Source organism: Orbicella faveolata, unplaced genomic scaffold (assembly GCF_042242905.1).
Source record: "Orbicella faveolata isolate gen_17 unplaced genomic scaffold, um_ofav_v1 contig_47, whole genome shotgun sequence".
NCBI classification, from domain to species: domain Eukaryota; kingdom Metazoa; phylum Cnidaria; class Anthozoa; order Scleractinia; family Merulinidae; genus Orbicella; species Orbicella faveolata.
Window position 1 is genome coordinate 13,599,125 of NW_028301577.1, and position 19,568 is coordinate 13,618,692.

Sequence of the window (19,568 nt, forward strand, 5' to 3'; positions counted from 1 at the left end):
AGATTGGTCTCAACACTACTGCCACATGTTCATTGGACTCGCCAACGCTGCCGTCACGATCACTGGTCTCGCTAACGCTGCAGTCACGCTCATGGAACACGAACCTGCTGTCACGGTCGCTGAACTCACGCGCGCAGCAAACCCCGGCACATGCTGCCGTCGCGTCCCGCACTCAGCTCGCTGCAGTTTTAAACGCAGCAAGCTCTCGAAAACCCCGCTGTCAGGTGTAGGGCCTCACACACGGAACGCTGGCGTTATGACAACTTTGCACGCTAACGATGCTGTCACAAACACTGTTCTCACGTACGCTGGTCTCACAACCGCGGCTTTCGTGAACATTGGTCTTCAGAAAAGCTGTGGTCACATACGCTGGACTCGCCAACACTGCCGTCACGATCACTGCTCTCGTAAACGCTGCTGTCACAAACGCCGTCTTCGCGACCTCTGCTGTCACGCTCCTTGACTCGCATACGCGGCAGCTATGTACGTTACACTGACGTAGGCTACTGAACCCGCGAACGCTATAATCTAAGATCACTGTGTAGACGTTACTAAAGGGCCAAAAACCTAAGATAACTAACAGAGAGTTCGACACACGAAGCTCTCCGCGAGAAGACTCAATCTCGGACTCAGTCTCTCCCTCATGGGAGTGACGTAATTGCCGCGTCACTCAGGACTGTCACACTCTTTCCCCCTTGAGAAATATCAGTTTCCTAACCAAAATTAACAAAACAATTACGGGCTTAGGGTAACTATGTGTCACTGTGTAAAGTAAACATCACTGTCATCATCCGAAGGGTTCAGTGCCCAGTCTCCATATCTTTGGGGAAGCCTGCGAGACCTCTCATCCCGACGAAGTTCCAAAGGTAACGTTGGGCACGATTCGGGTACACTTCCTTTCTCTAAGTGAGCAGTAGGTACACTTGGTGGAGCAATGTTATTCCGGGGGCCTAGAGAAGCTCTGGTTTGTGTGTTTTGTGAAGGGGTATCTTCCCGCATGACACTGTCCTTCACTTGGCCAGATTGGTGTAGGGCAGAAGCGGTATCTTCAGGATTAGCAGTGTCCTTCACTTGGCTGGATAGGAGTGACACAGAAACAGTCGCTCCCGGACAAACAGTAGCAGGGACTACGGAGGGAGGGTCAGTGGGGGTCTCACTGTGAGTGGGTTGTAACCTTTTTGGGCATGTATGAAGAACACGAAGTTGATCACGGTGTCGCAGTATCCTTTTCTGGAAATTTTTAGCGTGTTAGATAGGGTAGGTACCCTTCCAGCAACTATGTAGGGACCCTACCAGCAACTCTGCAACTTAGTAGGGTATCCAGGTCGAGGGGGAGCGTACATCATAACAGAGTCCCCAACATAAAGTGGACTTGGCTCCTGAGGACATCTAACAACTCTCCTTTGCTTTGCTTGCAAGTCACGAGTGACAGTTCCAGAATGCACTAATTTGAGAGGCGAGGCCAGAGTTGATGCCCACTGATGGGCTGTTTGCTGGCGCTATGTGGCAGGTGGTGCAAGAACCAATCGTGGTGCAAGGGTGATATAGCCATAGGACAGGTAGAATGGCGAGTAACCAGTGGCACTGTGGTGGTGATTCATGTAGTGAAACTGCACAAAAGGAATCTCTAAATCTCAGTTATCTCCACATCAGTCTGTTGTTTTCCTCTCAACGATTCTATTGGCTTGGGGATGTAGAGCCGAGATACGCTTCTTGTCAATGCCGAATTCTCGGGCAATTGCGCTTAGGGCTTGGTTGTCAAATTCGCAGCCACGGTCTGTCAACATTGACTCAGGGATGCCACGTCCACAGTAAACGTCCCTTATGAGAGCACTGGCTACAGTTTTGCCTGCCGTGAATGGGTATCATTTTCGCTGCACGGGTGAGCAAGTCCACCACAACCAAAACATAGCGATTACCATTCTAGCACATCACAGGCTCACATCCTCTATTCTTAGAAACCAATCACCGTGTCTGTCAGATTAGAACATCCTAGGGAGGTCGTTAGGAGCCAATCAGCTTTCTAGTGCTCTTTGCGGTTGTTTGTTTGGGCATAACACATATGAAAAACTCGATAATACTGCCGTGTAGTAGTGCGCCATCAGCAAGTAGTGCGCCATCAGCAAGTAGTGCGCCATCAGCAGGTAGTGCGCCATCACCAAGTAGAACGCCATGACCAAGTAGTACGCCATCACCAAGTAGTACGCCATCACCAAGTAGTACGCCATCACCAAGTAGTGCGCCATCACCAAGTAGTGCGCCATCACCAAGTAGAGCGCCATCACCAAGTAGTGCGCCATCACCAAGTAGTGCGCCATCACCAAGTAGTGCGCCATCACCAAGTAGTACGCCATCACCAAGTAGTGCGCCATCACCAAGTAGTACGCCATCACCAAGTAGTACGCCATCACCAAGTAGTGCGCCATCACCAAGTAGTACACCATCACCAAGTGGTGCGCCATCACCAAGTAGTACGCCTTCACCAAGTAATACGCTATCGCCAAGTAGTACGCTATCACCAAGTAGGACGCTATCACCAAGTAATACACTATTACCAAGTAGTACACCATCACCAAGTAGTACGCCATCACCAAGTAGTGCGCCATCACCAAGTAGTACGCCTTCACCAAGTAGTACGCCATTACCAAGTAGTACGCCATCACCAAGTAGTACGCCATCACCAAGTAGTACGCCATCACCAAGTAGTGCGCCATCACCAAGTAGTGCGCCATCACCAAGTAGAGCGCCATCACCAAGTAGTACGCCATCACCAAGTAGTACGCCATCACCAAGTAGTACGCCATCACCAAGTAGTGCGCCATCACCAAGTAGTGCGCCATCACCAAGTAGTGCGCCATCACCAAGTAGTGCGCCATCACCAAGTAGTGCGCCATCACCAAGTAGTGCGCCATCACCAAGTAGAGCGCCATCACCAAGTAGAACGCCATCACCAAGTAGTACTCCATCACCAAGTAGTACGCCATCACAAAGTAGTAAGCGATCACCAAGTAGTGCGCCATCACCAAGTAGTCCGCCATCACCAAGTAGTGCGCCATCACCAGGTAGTACGCCATCACCAAGTAGTACGCTATCACCAAGTAGTACGCCATCACCAAGTAGTACGCCATCACCAAGTAGTACGCCTTCACCAAGTAGTACGCCTTCACCAAGTAATACGCTATCGCCAAGTAGTACGCTATCACCAAGTAGTGCGCCATCACCAAGTAGTACGCTATCACCAAGTAGTACGCCATCACCAAGTAGTACGCCTTCTCCAAGTAGTACGCCATCACCAAGTAGTACGCCATCACCAAGTAGTACGCCTTCACCAAGTAGTACGCCTTCACCAAGTAATACGCTATCGCCAAGTAGTACGCTATCACCAAGTAGGACGCTATCACCAAGTAATACACTATTACCAAGTAGTACGCCATCACCAAGTAGTACGCCTTCACCAAGTAATGCGCTATCACCAAGTAGTAAGCTATCACCAAGTAGTACATCATCAAGAGGTAAATCATCAAGTGGTACATCATCAAGTAGTGCATCATCAAGTGGTACATCATGAAGTGGTGCATCATCAAGAGGAAAATCATCAAGTGGTAAATCATCAAGTGGTACATCATCAAGAGGAAAATCATCAAGTGGTACATCATCAAGAGGTAAATCATCAAGTGGTGCATCATGAAGTGGTACATCATCAAGAGGTACATCATCAAGTGGTACATCATCAAGAGGTAAATCATCAAGTGGTACATCATCAAGAGGTAAATCATCAAGTGGTACATCATCAAGTGGTAAATCATCAAGTGGTACATCATCAAGAGGTAAATCATCAAGTGGGACATCATCAAGGGGTGCATCATCAAGTGGTGCATCATCAAGTGGTACATCACCAAGTATGTATGTATGTATACCACACCAATCAGATTGGATATACTGTAAACAGCCAGTCAAATTTCTTGTTGTAAAGGTAAATGGTATGTGAGAAGATTTGATCCCGATAAAGTTCAGAACGGCCATATTTATTCTTCTATAAAAGAGGAAGAAGTATTCATATATTGGGCTTACTTCGACATTTTCTGTGGGTTAGGCTGAGGATTTTAGTTATGAACGAGATGAGCCTGGAGATTTGAAACAGTTCGTGAGTTAGTAGTATACAAATGGAACGAGACATTTTCATTTTTAGTTACAAAGGTAACTTGATACTTTTGTTTTTTACAAGGAGTAAATTCAATTAGAGGTCACGAATCGTCGCTTCTAGTTCTTAGGACATGTTCAGAGGAGACGAGACTATTTAGATTTGAAACAGTTCTAGCGTTTACAATAGTAAGTGCAGGTAACGATTGTTTTGTTCTTGTTGCATGCAAATATAACGAGATATTTTTAGTTTTTAGTTACAAAGGGTAACGGGTGTTTTTCACAAGGGAGTAAATTCAGAGCTGACGAATCGTCACCACTCTTTCCCACGAGATGTTTGCTATCTTTAGTTACAAATGGTAACTTAACACTTCTGTTTTTTATATGGGAGTAAATTCAATTAGAGCTGACAAGTTATCGGCTATTGTTTCCAGGATATTAAACAAAAGAGAAGCTTTCATTTCTGGACGGTTTTTACGTTTTTACATTTACGGCTAAAGCAGTCTCTTTCTTCTCATGCGCACTTTACACGAATTTCCAAGGCAGTTCTTTCGAACACGATGTTGATTTTGTGTGGACGTCGGAGTGTTCTCCACTGCCGTCGAATGAATGGTCCTCGAATTTGACTGGAATCCTATCATGCATGACTTTTATACCCAGGCTTTTATGGAGGGCACCTACCGGAATGAACATCGAGTCCTTTCACTAAGAACTTTGCGTATTCTTCAAGTTTGTGACAAAAAGAAACACTCGCTTCGGAGCATCTTTATCGATAGAGAAGAGTGAATTATGGCATCTAGAAACTGTGAAACACCCTCGCTCCACAGCTGTTCTGTTTGGGAAATTAAAATTCTAAATTCTAATAAAATTCGCTATATTCTAGACACAACGCTGCGTGAATTCATCAATTTCTTCACATCTTGCTCACTGATTAAATAGACTTCATCGTGTTTTGTTCTAAGTTTAATTATTTAAATCAGGAGCCCGTATTTTACGTAATAGTTTTATTTGATGACATTCATTTCAGTCCGATCTTTTCAAAGGTAAAAAGTATGAAAATTGCTCAAATGTTCTTTGAAGAATGCGTGGCACCAGGTTAAAGTGCAATTCAATTAAATCAGACTTTCAACGTGTCAGAGGTTTTTTCTCTTTCTTTCTATTTTCGGTGAAGTAGTGTTGTGTTGAGTAAAAAGGGTAACCTTACGACTCGTATAAAATGCGAAAAGGTCTCTTAATTAACTTGAGTAATTTTAAGCAAAAATTCCTCTTGGGGGTGGAAGGCCTTTGTGATCGGTGAGTGAGGGAGTTATGCATGTGCGCGTGTCACAGCAATCACAGTGAGGGTTGTATCAAAGAACGAATCAAATTGCCTGTTAGAAAATAAGATGGTGTCTACATTAATCTGGAGACGTGTCAGATTACTGTAGTTTGTTCAGTCAAACATTTTATGGCTTACTATTTAGCTATCTTACCATGACCAATGTAACATCGCATGTAGATCATAAATTCCCAGTTTCTTTCTTGCTGTACATGGCAACCAAAAAACTTGTCAAATTAACCAAATCATGTCTGTAAACAGCTCCATGAATGCTCCTATCTCCGACACTTCACAAAAAAAGTAACCCTTGCACGCCTTGCGTGCCTATGTTTGAGTTGGGGGGGTATAAGAGAACACTTCATGACTGGCCCCAAGGTGACTTTTGTTTCCCCTCGACCCTACCACGCGAGAGAAATTCCCATCTCCTTCTCCTGGGCGACAGAAGAGAAGGAACCTCTGCACGAAACCGCTCGAACGTTTGATCAGCCTCCGCCCACAACCAGGAACGAATAAATTAAAATAATATTTTTTCTTTTGGTTTAAAACTTACGCATGACAGGGATTTCTCTGAACAAACGCGACCACCAAAGTCCTTCGTGAATGTGGCCCCACCCTACTGAACTGGCTGGGTTGCTGATTTCCCCATTTAACAGGTGAATGGCCCAAGAAATAAAACTAAAATACATCCCATCTTGGTAACTTCACGAGCTATATATTTTATTTTCTACATTTATGGTTGCAAAACGGTTCAGATACTGTTGATTTCTATTTCAGTATAATCCCACAGCCAGCTTTAATAAACATTATTTATACACACCCAGAAAATAAAGAGCTACTGTTTACCCCTTTAAATACCTTTTTCTCAAGTTGATCTCAAGTTATAATAGACTGAGGTCTACCATTTAAGTATGAAGGTAGAATTTAAACCATAGAGTTCATGATCATATTAGGTTTTAGATGAAACATGCGACTTATTACGTTACTTTTATGGACGCATCATAAAAGCAAATGGACCACAGCCGATCAATTATGCTACCGTATTTTACAAAGGGTTTGAACAACTCAAACATATATTTCCCAGAGTTTCCAGTCTAAGGGTACAAGTATAAAAGTTCCAACCGCCAGAACTCGCACATTTCATGGTGCAAATATGTATAAGATAACAGTGCTTTTCGAGCAGGGAAAGGTTATGACAGTACAAAAACAGAAACCAATAATCTCTAATGAGTTTCTATTTAACATTCCCGGACTTTCCCGAGAAAGGCGAAGAAAAAACCATTAACGCTGGAAGAAAATGTCAATATTGCAAGCGCTATACAGCAGTTCCATAGCAGTATAAAGCCAGTTCGAACTAATTAAATAATTTGGTTGCATACTACAATATTCTCCCACACAGAGGCACTTTCTCAACGTTATGAGATTTCTAAACAACCTGGAAGCCCAGAAGTTAATCTCTTAGTCCTACAAATGGACATTTCGTTCTCATGCTAATACAATAGGAATACATGTTAAATGAAAAGTAACTAACTTACGACAGACCGCATTTGGCGATGCAAAATACATCGCAACAAAATCCTCAAGAGAAACTAGGACAAAACATCGGACAAACAGGAGTTTTGAAATAAGTGTGGCTAATGAATGTTTTTTTTCTTTGGGGGGGGGGGGGGGGGAGGTTGCTTTCGTAGAAAACACCAGTTTTCTGACCTTAAAAATTAAGTTCCCATACAATATTTAAGTTGACTAAAATATAATCTACGGTCCTGAGTTTTTTATCGTCTTCCAGCAACAATCAACCACCGGATTTCGTCCTCTCAAATACGCCTTTATCTTAAAAGGTCTGAAATAATAAAAAAAGAGCAGTTACTTAATTTTTGCACATGTGCTTGCCAAGTATTAAATACTGGGGTTGGCGGCTAGCAGTTCATTACCGTAAGTCATCATTTGTTTTATGATCAGCAAGCACCACAGCTGAATGTCTGTTAGCGCTGACAGAATAGGATCACGAATGCGTTGCCCTCGGAAGAAAAACTATTCTCGATTTGGTTTAAGGGCCCATTAACCGATTTATGCGCGCGCTAGCGCGCGTTGCTAAGGAGATGAAATTTCACTTCCGGTCACTCACGTCAGCCTGAGCGCGGAAAATAAAAACAACTCAATAACTTGCAAATTCGCTTACACTTTAGATGTTTCTTTTTTTTTTCACAAAATGCAAAGTAAAAAAGGTGCAAACAAAGACAAAATAAGAGAAAGAGAGAAAAACAAGAGCAACAGAAAGAGGAAAACTAACTCCACGTGGCTTTGATTGATCTTACCGAAGTGCGCTGATAGTGCAAATTGCGCACGCGCTGATAAGGTAACTTCCAATAGATACGGGCCGCACTTCCGGTTTCTTTAAATGCTAAAGGAAATGCGGTTTTTCATTAACTCCAGCCTTTTTCGACGAATTTAGATTAAAGCCAACGTTGGAAACCTAGCTATGCATTCCTTTTTCGAAATCGTGCCTTTTTCAGAAAATTACGAATTTTTCAATATTTTGAAATACTCTCAAAATCTGACCTTTTAGAAATGAAACAAAATCTATGCATAGCGTAACGAGGATTTAAATTAAAATATTGAATCAATGAAAAAAAATCCCGATAAAGTAATTTGCCTGGGAGCCTTTGCATTTTTTCAGTATCAGTCACATGACCATGGGCGTGGCCTGATGACGTCATCACTAGTGTTACTGATCATGAAAAACACATGAAATAACTCTGAACTAACTAAAAATGATGAGGTTATATGATAATAAATTTTCCTTAGCAACGGTTCGAAAAGATCGGTTAATGGGCCCTTAAAGTGTCACTATGATCAAATTCTCCATACCCATTTTTTTACATTTTCGCACACAGTAGGTGTTTCCTAGATTTCTTGCCAAATTTCAATCTATTACGAACATTAGAACTCATGTCGTTTGGACCTTTATTTCCGAGAATTTACGGCCGCCATTAATTTTCCTTGTTCCAAGTCTTGGTTGAGAATTTGAGAAAATGACGTCATTTTGTGAAGGTGAATTGATCAACATGACACGAGCGTGGGACAAAGAAACATTCTGAGTCCCCGACAGGAATCGAACCCATGACCTCCCATACACCGGGCGGGCGCTCTATCCACTGAGCTACGAGAACTCATGGAGAGCAAGGTCATTTAACTGAGTTCATGTATGACAGGTGTCCTGCATACTGCTAGGATCAACGCTATCGAATTCATCGTGAGTAGTGATAAGTTAAGAGAGATATTAGAGCGCCCGCCCGGTGTTCGGGAGGTCATGGGTTCGACTCCTGTCGGGGACTCAGAATTTTTCTTTGTCCCACGCTCGTGTCATGTTGATTAATTCACCTTCACATTTCATTACCGAGCTTAAAATTCACCATCTTTATTAACTTATCATGACGTCATTTTCTCAAAAATACCACACGGGTTGAAATTATAATAACAATTAGCACAGCAATTCGCATAAAGAGTAACAAAAACATTGGCTCATATATTCGTGCAATTTTTTACATTAATTGTTATCATAATTTCAACCCGTTCGGTATTTTTGAGAAAATGACATCATTTTCTCAAATTTTCAACCAAGACTTCGAACAAGGAAAATTAATCGCGGCCGTAAATTCTCAGAAATTAAGGTCCAAAAACCACGAGTTTTAATGTTCGTAGAAAATTGAAATTTGGCAAGATATCTAGGAAAGACCTAATGTGTACGAAAATGTAAAGAAATGGATATCGAAAATTTCATCATAGTGGCACTTTAAAACACCAAAAAATTTTGAGTTTCTCACTGTTAACCTGACCAAGCTGCTTGATTCATGGACTAGCTTTCCGATAATCAATCTTCAATGACTGATTACACTGAAAAAAAAGTGACGTTCTTTCCAAATCAAAAACAGGAACGAAATAGCCTTGAAGGAGAACAGCGGCCTCCACTTATCCTGTCACATTGTTAACATTTCGTCAAGTAAGCCCAAATCATGTATCCTGTGGACAAGGACAATTTCTGACGGGGGCAAAATATTTTGCGTACTTTGAATACTTTACTCCAGATAATTGAGACACCGCAACATTCTTCGGACTTAGTACTAATGGCGTTATTCAAAGTCAGGTTTCCTTTGCTTTCTGCTCATTTTCCTTTCAGAGAACAAATAAATATAAAAAAGGTAACCTCTTCATCATCGCATTCTTGAGTCCAATGTCCAAACACTGAAAGAGATAACAGCACAACATTATTACAAAGTAGATTCTACAACTATCTGTCAATGTTTAGATTAACTTTCACTTCATCATTTCTGAATTTCTTCACAGTCAAACTACCAAAAATCAACAAACGTATAATAAGTGATTTTCCCTCAGCCGTGTTTCCAAACAATAGCTTCTCGTCCTCTAAACAAAGTTTCCTGATTCACATCCCCTACTTGCTATCGATGAGTGCAAAGACAAACATCTTAACAACTATCAAGCAAACGTTGCCTGTTGAATGGAGAAAAACAGCCATTGTACCTTCACAGATGTCACAATATGGTCTATCTTCATTTCTGTTGCCATGGTACTGAGTTCCTTGGTTGTCGAGTGCTCCTGAAGACTGGGTCGGGCAGTCATCCGTATCATGTTGATCAAATACATCACAGATATCACAGAACAACCGCTGCTTTATACCGGTTCTCGCCGGCTCATCATCATCAGATCTGCAGACAACGTTAACTCAGTCAGTAAATGTTTTAATAACTGCTCTTCGTTTAGTCTAAACTTACTAAAATATGTTTTTAATCATAAAACGTTTAACGAATTGCGCGTTTGTTAGTTTGCGCTAATTGAACATTACTTTTAATGGCTGTATAGGTTGTTTCAATGTAGATTTTCTGTGGGTGAAAGATTTACCACGCGAGAGACAAAACAATGAAATTGCAACAGGAAAAGCATAAGGTGCGGTTACACGGGGCACTTTTACCGTGGTAAACTGCCCTTTTACCACGGGAAACTGTATTCAGTATGGTGACCGACGTTTCCCGAGGTAAATTTCCCGTGTTTAGTATCCATGGATACGTCAAAAGATCACACGAAACGCCCATGACATTTAGCGTGGTAAGTTGCAATGGTTTTTGGATGCCCAAGGTACAAGAGCCAATCACGATACTACGTTTGACAGGAACACGTAACCGCAAAGTTTCTTTGCAACTTTCAGTCGCGACAAACTCCTTCGCGCCGGAATGAATAACTGTGACTTTGAGACTGTGGATATGGCGGAATTTCGGGCAATGCTGTGAGTAGTGTATTTCAATTGATTTCTCTACCTATTTACTAGACCGGTTATTTTAACAGTGGCTATAACCAAAATTATTTTTTTTTCTTATTAGAAATTCGAGTATGCATGGTGATTTGCACAATGGATTTCTCTTTAGCCAGCGATACCAGACACGAGAAACTAACGAACATATCTATCCTGGTTATCAGCAATGTCAACAGTTTCGCCCTAATGTATATACTAGTCACGATGAAAGTCCTTCTCGCAGTGAAAGTCCGTCGGGTTCTTCAGGTTCTGGCTCAGAGAATGTATAAACAAACGGTGGGAAGCGACCGAAGTCAAGATCCTTACTCTGCATACAAAGACCACCAAGAAAATCTGAAGAACTCCAAGAGTAGTAACGGAAAAAAATCTGTATGGGAGAACATTTTTTACACTTTTACTGAACGTTGTAAAACGGCTGGCATTGGAAGTTCCAGAAGTTTATCTCAAATAAAGGAGAAGTGGCGAGCACTATTCGAGAAATTCAAAGCGATTGTTGACAACAGCAAAAAGACGGGTCGCGGCAGAGAATCGTTCAAGTTATTTGAAATGATTGGTGAATTTCGCCCAAAATTTATCAAGCAAACCCAATTAATGGAGAATAAGAAGAATAGAGAATCGGAAAATCTGGATAAAGAAGAAGCACCCAAGGATTTAGCACTGACATTTAGATTTGACATTTATTTAACCTTGGGAAATCGCTATTCGCGTGTAACCGCTGGAACCACGGTATACTAAACCCCAAGTGTGGTGTACCGCGGGAAAATTTACCACGGGAAATGCCATTTACCGTGCTGTGTGTAATTGCGCCTATACGAACAACAAGAGGCTATGTTTTAATCGGTTATTAAGCTATCCGCGAATTTTTGTACTTTTCCTGAGTTTCTAAAACAGCGTTCGGCTGGTAACGAAAAACTTTGTTATTGCTTGTAAGCCTCATTGGAGACGAATTTTAGTAAGTTTAGTAAGTCCTCAAGCACTGACCCGCATTTACAATACGGCATGATTTCACTTATCGTACCTATTGCAGTACAAAACTATTTTGTTCAAGTGCTAGGACGTATTAAAACTTTTCTGCATTTGCAGAGTTGGTTTCTATTATGCTGATGTTTAGAATGTTGTCAACGCAGTATAGCACAGAAATGATTTTAAGTTCCCCCTAGTTAACGAAAATTCCACAAATGACTTTCCCGAGTATACTTATAGAACAAAGCCAGTGGTTGAGGTTCTGAAGAACTGCGGTAATATTTGTTTCCATACATGTTCTTCGTCTCCGTGGTAATTAGCCTGTAATCAAAGTCTGAACCTTTTAGACCCCTTGAAGACTGCAGTGAATAGCAAAACAATCACCCAGTGGATCTCAAAAGTATATTCACACCCGTGTGTCAGACTGAGAGAAGTGACCCAATAAAAGCGCGTGAACTTCAAGGCCGTCTTAGCAGTAAGAATACTACTGTAGACTGAATGTTATACAGCATACTCACATATCAAACATGGTGCCGTTTCTGTCAGGAATGTCTCCCATCATTAACATCTCGATCCTCTTTTCCTGTTCCTCTGTTTTCCTCTAAAAGGCATTAAAATGGACAGGTGTTCAGGATCAGTGCAGTAAAACGAAAACTGTATTTCCACATTAGAGTTGACAACCCACAATAAAACAAATCTTACTTGCAGATCCACAATCACAGAATTTAAAAAGTCAACCTGTGAGAACCAAACACAAAGTAGCATTAGAAAGAGGAATGATTTTTATCAAGTCAAGGAAACGTTTTTTTTTAAACAATAGCCCTTCGTGGGTTACTGTCAGGAATTTAATCACACCGCATTAGGAACATCTGACGAGCTATTGAGGGACAATGATTCCCATCAAGTCACAACGACATAAATTTTAATTTTAGTTCAGAAAGACACAGAAGCGACTCGATAGAGTATCCACGTGTTTGTGTTATCAGTAAGCGTATCTTTGGGGGACTTAAGCACAACAAATTCAAATTGACGAGGGGAAGCTGTGTTATCTGCTGGCATAATATATGAAAGAAACGCAGACAGTATCTTGGTTATAGAAATTTTAGGAATAAATTTTACGTGCTAATGAGGAGTGAATTATTGGAGTATTAATTCAGAGCTCGTTGTAAAAACGAGTGCAGAAAAAACCCTTGCTAGCTTGGGTATGTTGTGAACATGTAGGTATTAGGTAAATATCTGCGTCTGCGTCAATGTTCTTATAAAAACATCCTCATAAGACGAGAGTTTCTAGAAGTGAAGAATTTTGTACCGCAATGTAAAAGGTACAAGTAATCATTTCCAGAATGCGTTATATCTCACCTGTGCTTCTGCGCTTTCCTTTTCAGCTTCAACGGCTTCTAACAAGTCCTCAGTTTCTCTAAGCTTACTCACCACACCTTCAACGTCAGGCCCTACCAAAGTTGTTCAGTTAATCAGGGTCAGATGCGCTGCCCCTTGTCTCTTCAGTGCTATTTGTACCATGGAGTGGACCGCTTGACACATGATTTGGGCCACAAAACTCATGAGAGTACAGAGGAGTGCACAGTTCAAAATGCAAGTTGGAGTGTTTAGTTTCTATTTTGATGACATATAGGCTCGATTTCCGCCGCTCTTACGAGTCCGGTCTAAATTCCTTCGGGGGCCGAGGAGCGCGGGCTCCTTTCCCGAACAGCGGCTGGTAATCGAGCCTAGACAACATACGGCTGAGGCGCTAAAATGTACATGTATGTGAAACTTGGTCACGATGAATCAACAAGTAAAATGTTTACTATGGAAGTGACTAACACTATTTTCTTTTTTTCCGTTAACAGAGATAATGACCCTCTCGGTCGCTATTCCTGTGATTTTGTTCAAGAAATGCTTGAAAAAAAGGCCCGCTCTGTGCTGCAACGATGTTAAGAGTTGCCAATTTGACAGTAAGAACTCATGTCAGTATGAGATGGACTAAACAATGTTGCTTTAACTATGTATATCTCTTTTTTGTTTACTCCTCTCCTTTGTAACACGATTATATCACGGTGGCTGAACTACAAACTCTGAAGTACGTTTTCTTTCACATCACCACTGTTGTGGCCAATTCCTTCCAAATGAATGTCAAAAGGTACTAGAATGTTACTTCTGTCTTGTTGTCAGAGCTGTTGCATTACCATGGGAACACATGTACTTACTGTAAATATGCAACTACGACAACAGTGTTCAATCGCAGTCATAAGATTTTGTCATTGTGTGAAAGAATAACTTGTTTTTTCTTTTTTCTGTTTTCACATTCATCTCCCAATATATTTCACGATTCCTCTGTTAAATTTCATCATTTGTTTTCTGATGCATACTCCTGTAAATTCTTGAATTTCTTGTAAATGTAAATGACAATGCTTAGTTTCGTCTTATCCCTAAAGTATACACGGTAATGGTCAAAAAGAAGGCATAGAAGGCTGTTCTCAACTAGATCATAAAACTATAATCCTAGTTGATCTAGTTGAGAACAGCTTTCTATGCCTTCTTATGCCACTAGTGCTAGGGTCTTTTAAGCCTCAAGTAAAGACATCAAAGGTTTACGTCTCTGTGATTTCAACGTAAATACATACACGCTAACGACATTTTTCGCATCAACAGACTGTTATGTTTTAACGAACAATCCTGTTACTCACCACTCACAGATTGAAAGGTACTGGAAGCAAGTTCACTGTCCTTCTTGGCTAGTTTGGTCTTAAGCATTTCATTCTAGAAAGGAAATAGCAAGTTTTTACCGCAGTCAGATCATGAGTTACTTATGTCAGAAATGCAAAAAAAAAAAAAAATTGGGGGTCACCGATTTCGTTTCGGAGATAAAGCTTGTGGAAAACAACCTTGATTTTGAAAAATTGGCGCACGTAATTCAGCATGGTCTAAAGGTATTTAGAGTTAAAAACATCGAAGGTGAGTCAACGGAGGCAAACGATCTTGTAGAAGTGGGTCTGTTGCGTAAATAATTCACAAAACCTAACCCTTCAGGAGGCATTTGAAACCGTCGCACAGATAAACGAAGAGCTAAAATGAACAGAATTCGATGCATTTTACAAAAAAAATTCAAAATTCTCGGTAGAGAAAATGATCCATCAACAGAAAAATAGGGGTCACCGAAAGTCCACGATCGTTAAATCCAGGCAAAGCTATAGCAATGGCCATCTGCCATATCATTGTTCATTTTATTACTTAGCGTGCGCTTTCATGCATGACGTGGCATGTGAATTTGCGTGCTCAGTAAAGATGCGCAGAAACAATTAGTTTGAACGTCCTTACACTGAGTAATTGAGGGAACTTGTGAAGGTCTTAAAGTACACATAGCGCAGTAAATATGACGTTGTACATGACAGGATAATAGCCGCACAAGTTTTACAATGTAAAACTTCATACTTGAAGGGCTGTGTGTAACTAAGGGTCTTAATTCTGGCTAACATGATGCATCTTAAGAGCTTCTCCCTGAGAGGCCGGGGCAGACTTGGAAATGAAGGTCGGCCGATTTCGCTTAAAATTGGTACACAAAGTCGTTATGTGGACTTATGTAATATGCCAAAGTTTCAGGTTCAACGACCATTTTTAGCCGAGTTCTGGATATCAGCTCCTCAGGGGTCCTCAGAGGCTGATTTTTAGTGTCATTTTGGCCACTTTTCATTCTCTCTTTTAACAATGTAAAATTAATTTCAGACAAAACCAAAACCATATTTGTAACGCCCTATCCTTAGGCTTCTATGGGTAAAAACATTAGCTCACGAGAAGTTTTCGTTAGCCTGTGGCTGTGATCACAACTTAGTCCTATTTGAAGCATATGGGGAGTAACCGGACATAAGTTTCCCCTCACCTTCCAGTCCCCCGGGTACATGGTACAAATGCTACATAAAATTTAGTTTCAAATCCGTCAGTAGGCAAGTTTCTAGTTTATGGTTTGAAAATATATATTTCCTTTAAATAATTTACTTTGGGATCATTGATTGTTTGTTAATTGTGCAGCTGGTGTCTAAAAATCTCTCCTAAAAAGTAATTAAGAGTTTGACAGGAAGTGCGTAGTAGGTAACTTCTCTAAAAATGTTTCGTAGTAAAAAAGCCTCAACCTCAGTATTTTTTTCTTGGTATTACTAAACTAAGGGCTGAACTTTGCAGGGATACTAAGACTTCATGATATAAAAAATGGGCATAGAAAATATGCGGTCTAAAAAACAGGCCTATACGTTGATAACAAGAAAAGTAATCAAAATACAATGAAACAAGTTGTTTACTGAGTGTATAAGCTAGGTGGGAAAAGCTGAGAAAAAAAAGCCTTATTTATGGGACTCTGCCTTGTTTCCATGGCAACCTTGCTTTGTCAGGCATAATTACCCTAAGTTTGACTTTTCTCATCTAATTCTCTGTTTTTTATTGACGTTTTCAAGGTTTCTTGGGACAAACATAGTTTTTTTGCACCTTTTAATTCCTTTAGTACCCTTTCTCTTCTCTTTTAATTTTGTTATACCTGGCAAACTGAAACAATATTTTGATTTCATGAAATAGTCATGAAATCCAGACTGGTGGGTTCGATATGACGGATGTTTTGAAATTTATGACATTCTAACGTCACGTGCCTTCATAGCTGACTATTCACCATGATTAGAATTTTAAGTCGTGAGTTTTTTTCTCCTTCCCCCTGCCAGAAGATCAGAAATACCTTGTGTGACTAGCGGTACCGAAATTTCCGACTTAATTGTGACGCACTCAGAGGTGCTTTCCTTCAAGCTTCCGTCCAGGCTCCTCTTTGGTATCGACTCTAAATAAGAATACCATCGTTACGATAGAAATTGCAAGTATTAGTAAGCCTCGTGATACAATAGAGGGCCAAATTACTTCCTATTTTCGCCAGGAGATTACATTGTTTGAGCATGACACGCGAAGCGTCTCTACTCTGATTTAATATTGGGCATGTGAAACTACTTAATTCATCTCCAAGCCCTTTCGACTTTTCAAGTGAAACAACATCCAATATGGCGTCGAAAATGTTAGAAATTGAATTGTGGGCGAGTACTGGGTAGACAATTTCAGTTAGAGATATTTTGTTTAAATGTGTATGCAGATGATGATGGAACAACGATCCTTGAACCAGTGGAACGAATTAAAGACATTAAAGCGTGTAAAAAAATCTTTGAACGTGCAAAATAAATTTATGTCTGATGAACATGCATGCAGTCACTCTAACCTTGGATGCTTATGGATGCAATAGGTATTACAATGCCGAACGCCTGAAATATGCTATCTGAAACGTCAGCGGTAACCTTCTTTGATTTCTTCAAAAAGGGTGCTGACATGGCCCACTCTGGTCACGCAAACGAGTGAATTTTTGGCGGTGACGTGGGCAATCTTCTTTAATTCACACTTTAACTTCCATTCGGGGAAATTTTCAACTCTATGGTAAGTGGCCAGTTTATTACCACCAGTGCCCACTTTAATTTGGCCAGCAGGTGGGTAACATCTCGATCTAAGGTCGCTAACGGGAGAGTCACAGCAGCCTCTGGCGGCTTGTTATCTCGTGCCCCGCATATGTCATCTTCTTTCCAAACGGGACACTGTATAATCATGTTTTCAGTTTTCGAGGAGACTAAATTGTAATAGCCAGACTTTTTCGCTCCTCTGCCTTTCAAGCACACTCAAATGAAACAAATTCACTTAAAGAATGAATAGATTTAATAAGTTTAATTAATTGATCGCAGGTAGTTTCTTTTCTTGTAAATAAACAATCCAGCAGGCAAGATGTCCATGTGCTGGCCATATATTCATTTCACGGTTGCATTTTATCAATTTACGACAGACTGAAGTAAACATGTAACGTAGTAACGCGTTCGGATTCTATACAAAACTGACAACTGCCTAGCGCATAACACGGTCGCGGCCTAATGGTTGCGGCTGGACTCCGGATCGAGCGCTCCTGGTTACTAGGGCGTTGTCATGTCGTCTTGGGAAAGGCAATTTTCTTCCACAGTGTCTCTCTTCACCCAGATGTATAAATGGGAGCCGGTGATTATCATCTTGTTCAGAAAAGAAGAGCAATAACCAATTTAAGCTCCAGCAGGCATGAGGCACTGGACTTTGTGACGACTTACCATATCACCTACACCAAGCATACTGGTCGTCCTGGGGATTATCACTTCTTTTTTTATGGAAATCGGAGTTAAGGGCCAGCAATTCTACAGCTAGGGTGCTATAAGCAGTAGTCTTTGAAGGAAAATCCACTCCTCCCCTGTCCTATCTTTGGATATATGCAGTACACCGATTTAGTCTGGATCTGTACGGACTGAGAAAGCAGCAAAAGGAAAATCCCGATAGAGAAAGGGAAAGTGTGCCAATGAGTAATTTTCTGGTAATTTAGTCAGACGTTCAGCGACTTGGCGGGGAAAACGGACCGTCTTGGACTTCCCCAATTTATAATACCTAGGCCGTTTGCACCAGGGGACTGGGTATGAATAAGTATTCTGTAGCATATCCATTCGTTCTTTAGGTTCTCATGCAAGGTCTATACCTGATGATTCTCTGCAGTATCAAGGAGACAAATCTAGACGAGCAAAAAACTGAATTCCAAGACAATCATAGCCAGCAAACTTCAAATGAGTTGGCGTGTCGTAACCTCGTCACGTACGGTATGAACCAACCTGAATTTTCATTACTCGCAGCGATGCACTCACGATCAATTTATCGCTGGGGCTAAGGTTTTTAATGTTGCTTCACTTTTAATGGATTATAAGAAAGGGGCGTGCCTCTAAACCGTATAGACTGGAATAGTGAGACTGCATTTAATTTTACAATTAGCTATAAATATATTCGAAATTTATTCGAGGTTCAAAGCGATTTTCAAGTGGTGTCATGAGCGACGTTGTGATTGCATTTAGAGTGACTGATAAGTTGTTTTTCTTCAGAAAAGAAGTCCAGCAACTCCATTATCCGTAATTTTCAAGACTTTTTCCACAAAATTTGTAACCATTGCCGGACCAAAATCTGATCGGTCGTAAAAAAGTCACATGAAAATTTCTGATTAACGGCAAGCCTTTTCGGTTAGAATTAACTTCACAGTCTCTAATTCCCGACTTAGAAGAAAAAATGGTATTTATCGAAATCAAATGGCTGATTTTTACAGACACGCTTTGTTGAAGCTTAAACCGGAAGTGGCCTGGTTAGTCATCTTCTCGTAAGTTTTTTCTTAGTAAAAAAGCCTCAACCTTAGTATTTTTTCTTGGTATTACTAAACTAAGGGCTGAACTTTGCAGGGATACTAAGACTTTACGATATAAAACATGGGCATGGAAAATATGCGGTCTAAAAAACAGGCCATGTCCGGTTACTCCCCATATGCTTCAAATAGGACTAAGTTGTGATCACAGCCACAGGCTAACGAAAACTTCTCGTGAGCTAATGCTTTTACCCATAGAAGCCTAAGGATAGGGCGTTACAAATATGGTTTTGGTTTTGTCTGAAACTAATTATACGTTGCTAAAAGAGAGAATAAAAAGTGGCCAAAATTACACTAAAAATCAGTCTCTGAGGACCCCTGAGGGACTGATATCCAGAACTCGGCTAAAAAATGGTCGTTGAACCTGAAACTTTGACATATTACATAAGTCCACATAACGACTTTGTGTACCAATTTTAAGCGAAATCGGCCGACCTTCATTTCCAAGTCTGCCCCGGTCTCTCAGGCAGAAGCTCTTAATGAGAATAAGAGTATACATCCTGCTTATTGAAATATCACAGCTGAGGTTTTGGTTATCATTAAAAAGATCCTTCACCTAA

At 40.9% G+C, this 19,568-nt stretch overlaps 2 protein-coding genes across 4 annotated transcripts in view; one reads left to right on the forward strand and one right to left on the reverse strand.

Annotated features, from left to right (window-relative positions):
* Positions 1-1,471: 1,471 nt before the first annotated feature.
* LOC149097244 (uncharacterized) lies at positions 1,472-4,887 on the forward strand. The gene is made up of 2 exons (XM_089279873.1): positions 1,472-1,539; positions 2,203-4,887. Exons 1-2 carry the CDS (start codon positions 1,472-1,474, stop codon positions 3,566-3,568), a joined length of 1,434 nt encoding a protein of 477 aa, XP_089135999.1. The 3' UTR covers positions 3,569-4,887.
* A 1,267-nt stretch (positions 4,888-6,154) lies between these two features.
* Positions 6,155-19,568, reverse strand: part of LOC110054273 (uncharacterized) — a 62,749-nt gene continuing 49,335 nt past the window's right edge. For 2 of the 3 annotated variants that reach the window (XM_089280460.1, XM_089280459.1), the window contains 7 exons: positions 14,432-14,504; positions 13,104-13,195; positions 12,447-12,482; positions 12,263-12,345; positions 9,995-10,179; positions 9,660-9,697; positions 6,155-7,295 (listed from right to left, as the gene is read on the reverse strand). In XM_089280460.1, coding sequence (XP_089136586.1) covers positions 7,287-7,295; positions 9,660-9,697; positions 9,995-10,179; positions 12,263-12,345; positions 12,447-12,482; positions 13,104-13,195; positions 14,432-14,504 — 516 coding nt within the window. In that variant the 3' untranslated portion in view covers positions 6,155-7,286. Of the gene's footprint in view, positions 7,296-7,644; positions 9,698-9,994; positions 10,180-12,262; positions 12,346-12,446; positions 12,483-13,103; positions 13,196-14,431; positions 14,505-19,568 lie in introns of those variants that run through there. The other variant, XM_020760646.2, reaches the window with a different exon arrangement.

What these genes read in the sequence shown, in the direction of transcription:
- LOC149097244 (XM_089279873.1), top strand. Translation starts at nt 1,472, where the DNA reads ATGCCCACTGATGGGCTGTTTGCTGGCGCTATGTGGCAGGTGGTGCAA. An exon ending in GAACCAATCGTGGTGCAAGG is followed by an intron (nt 1,540 to 2,202) that starts GTGATATAGCCA and finishes ATCACCAAGTAG; the next exon opens with TACGCCATCACCAAGTAGTA.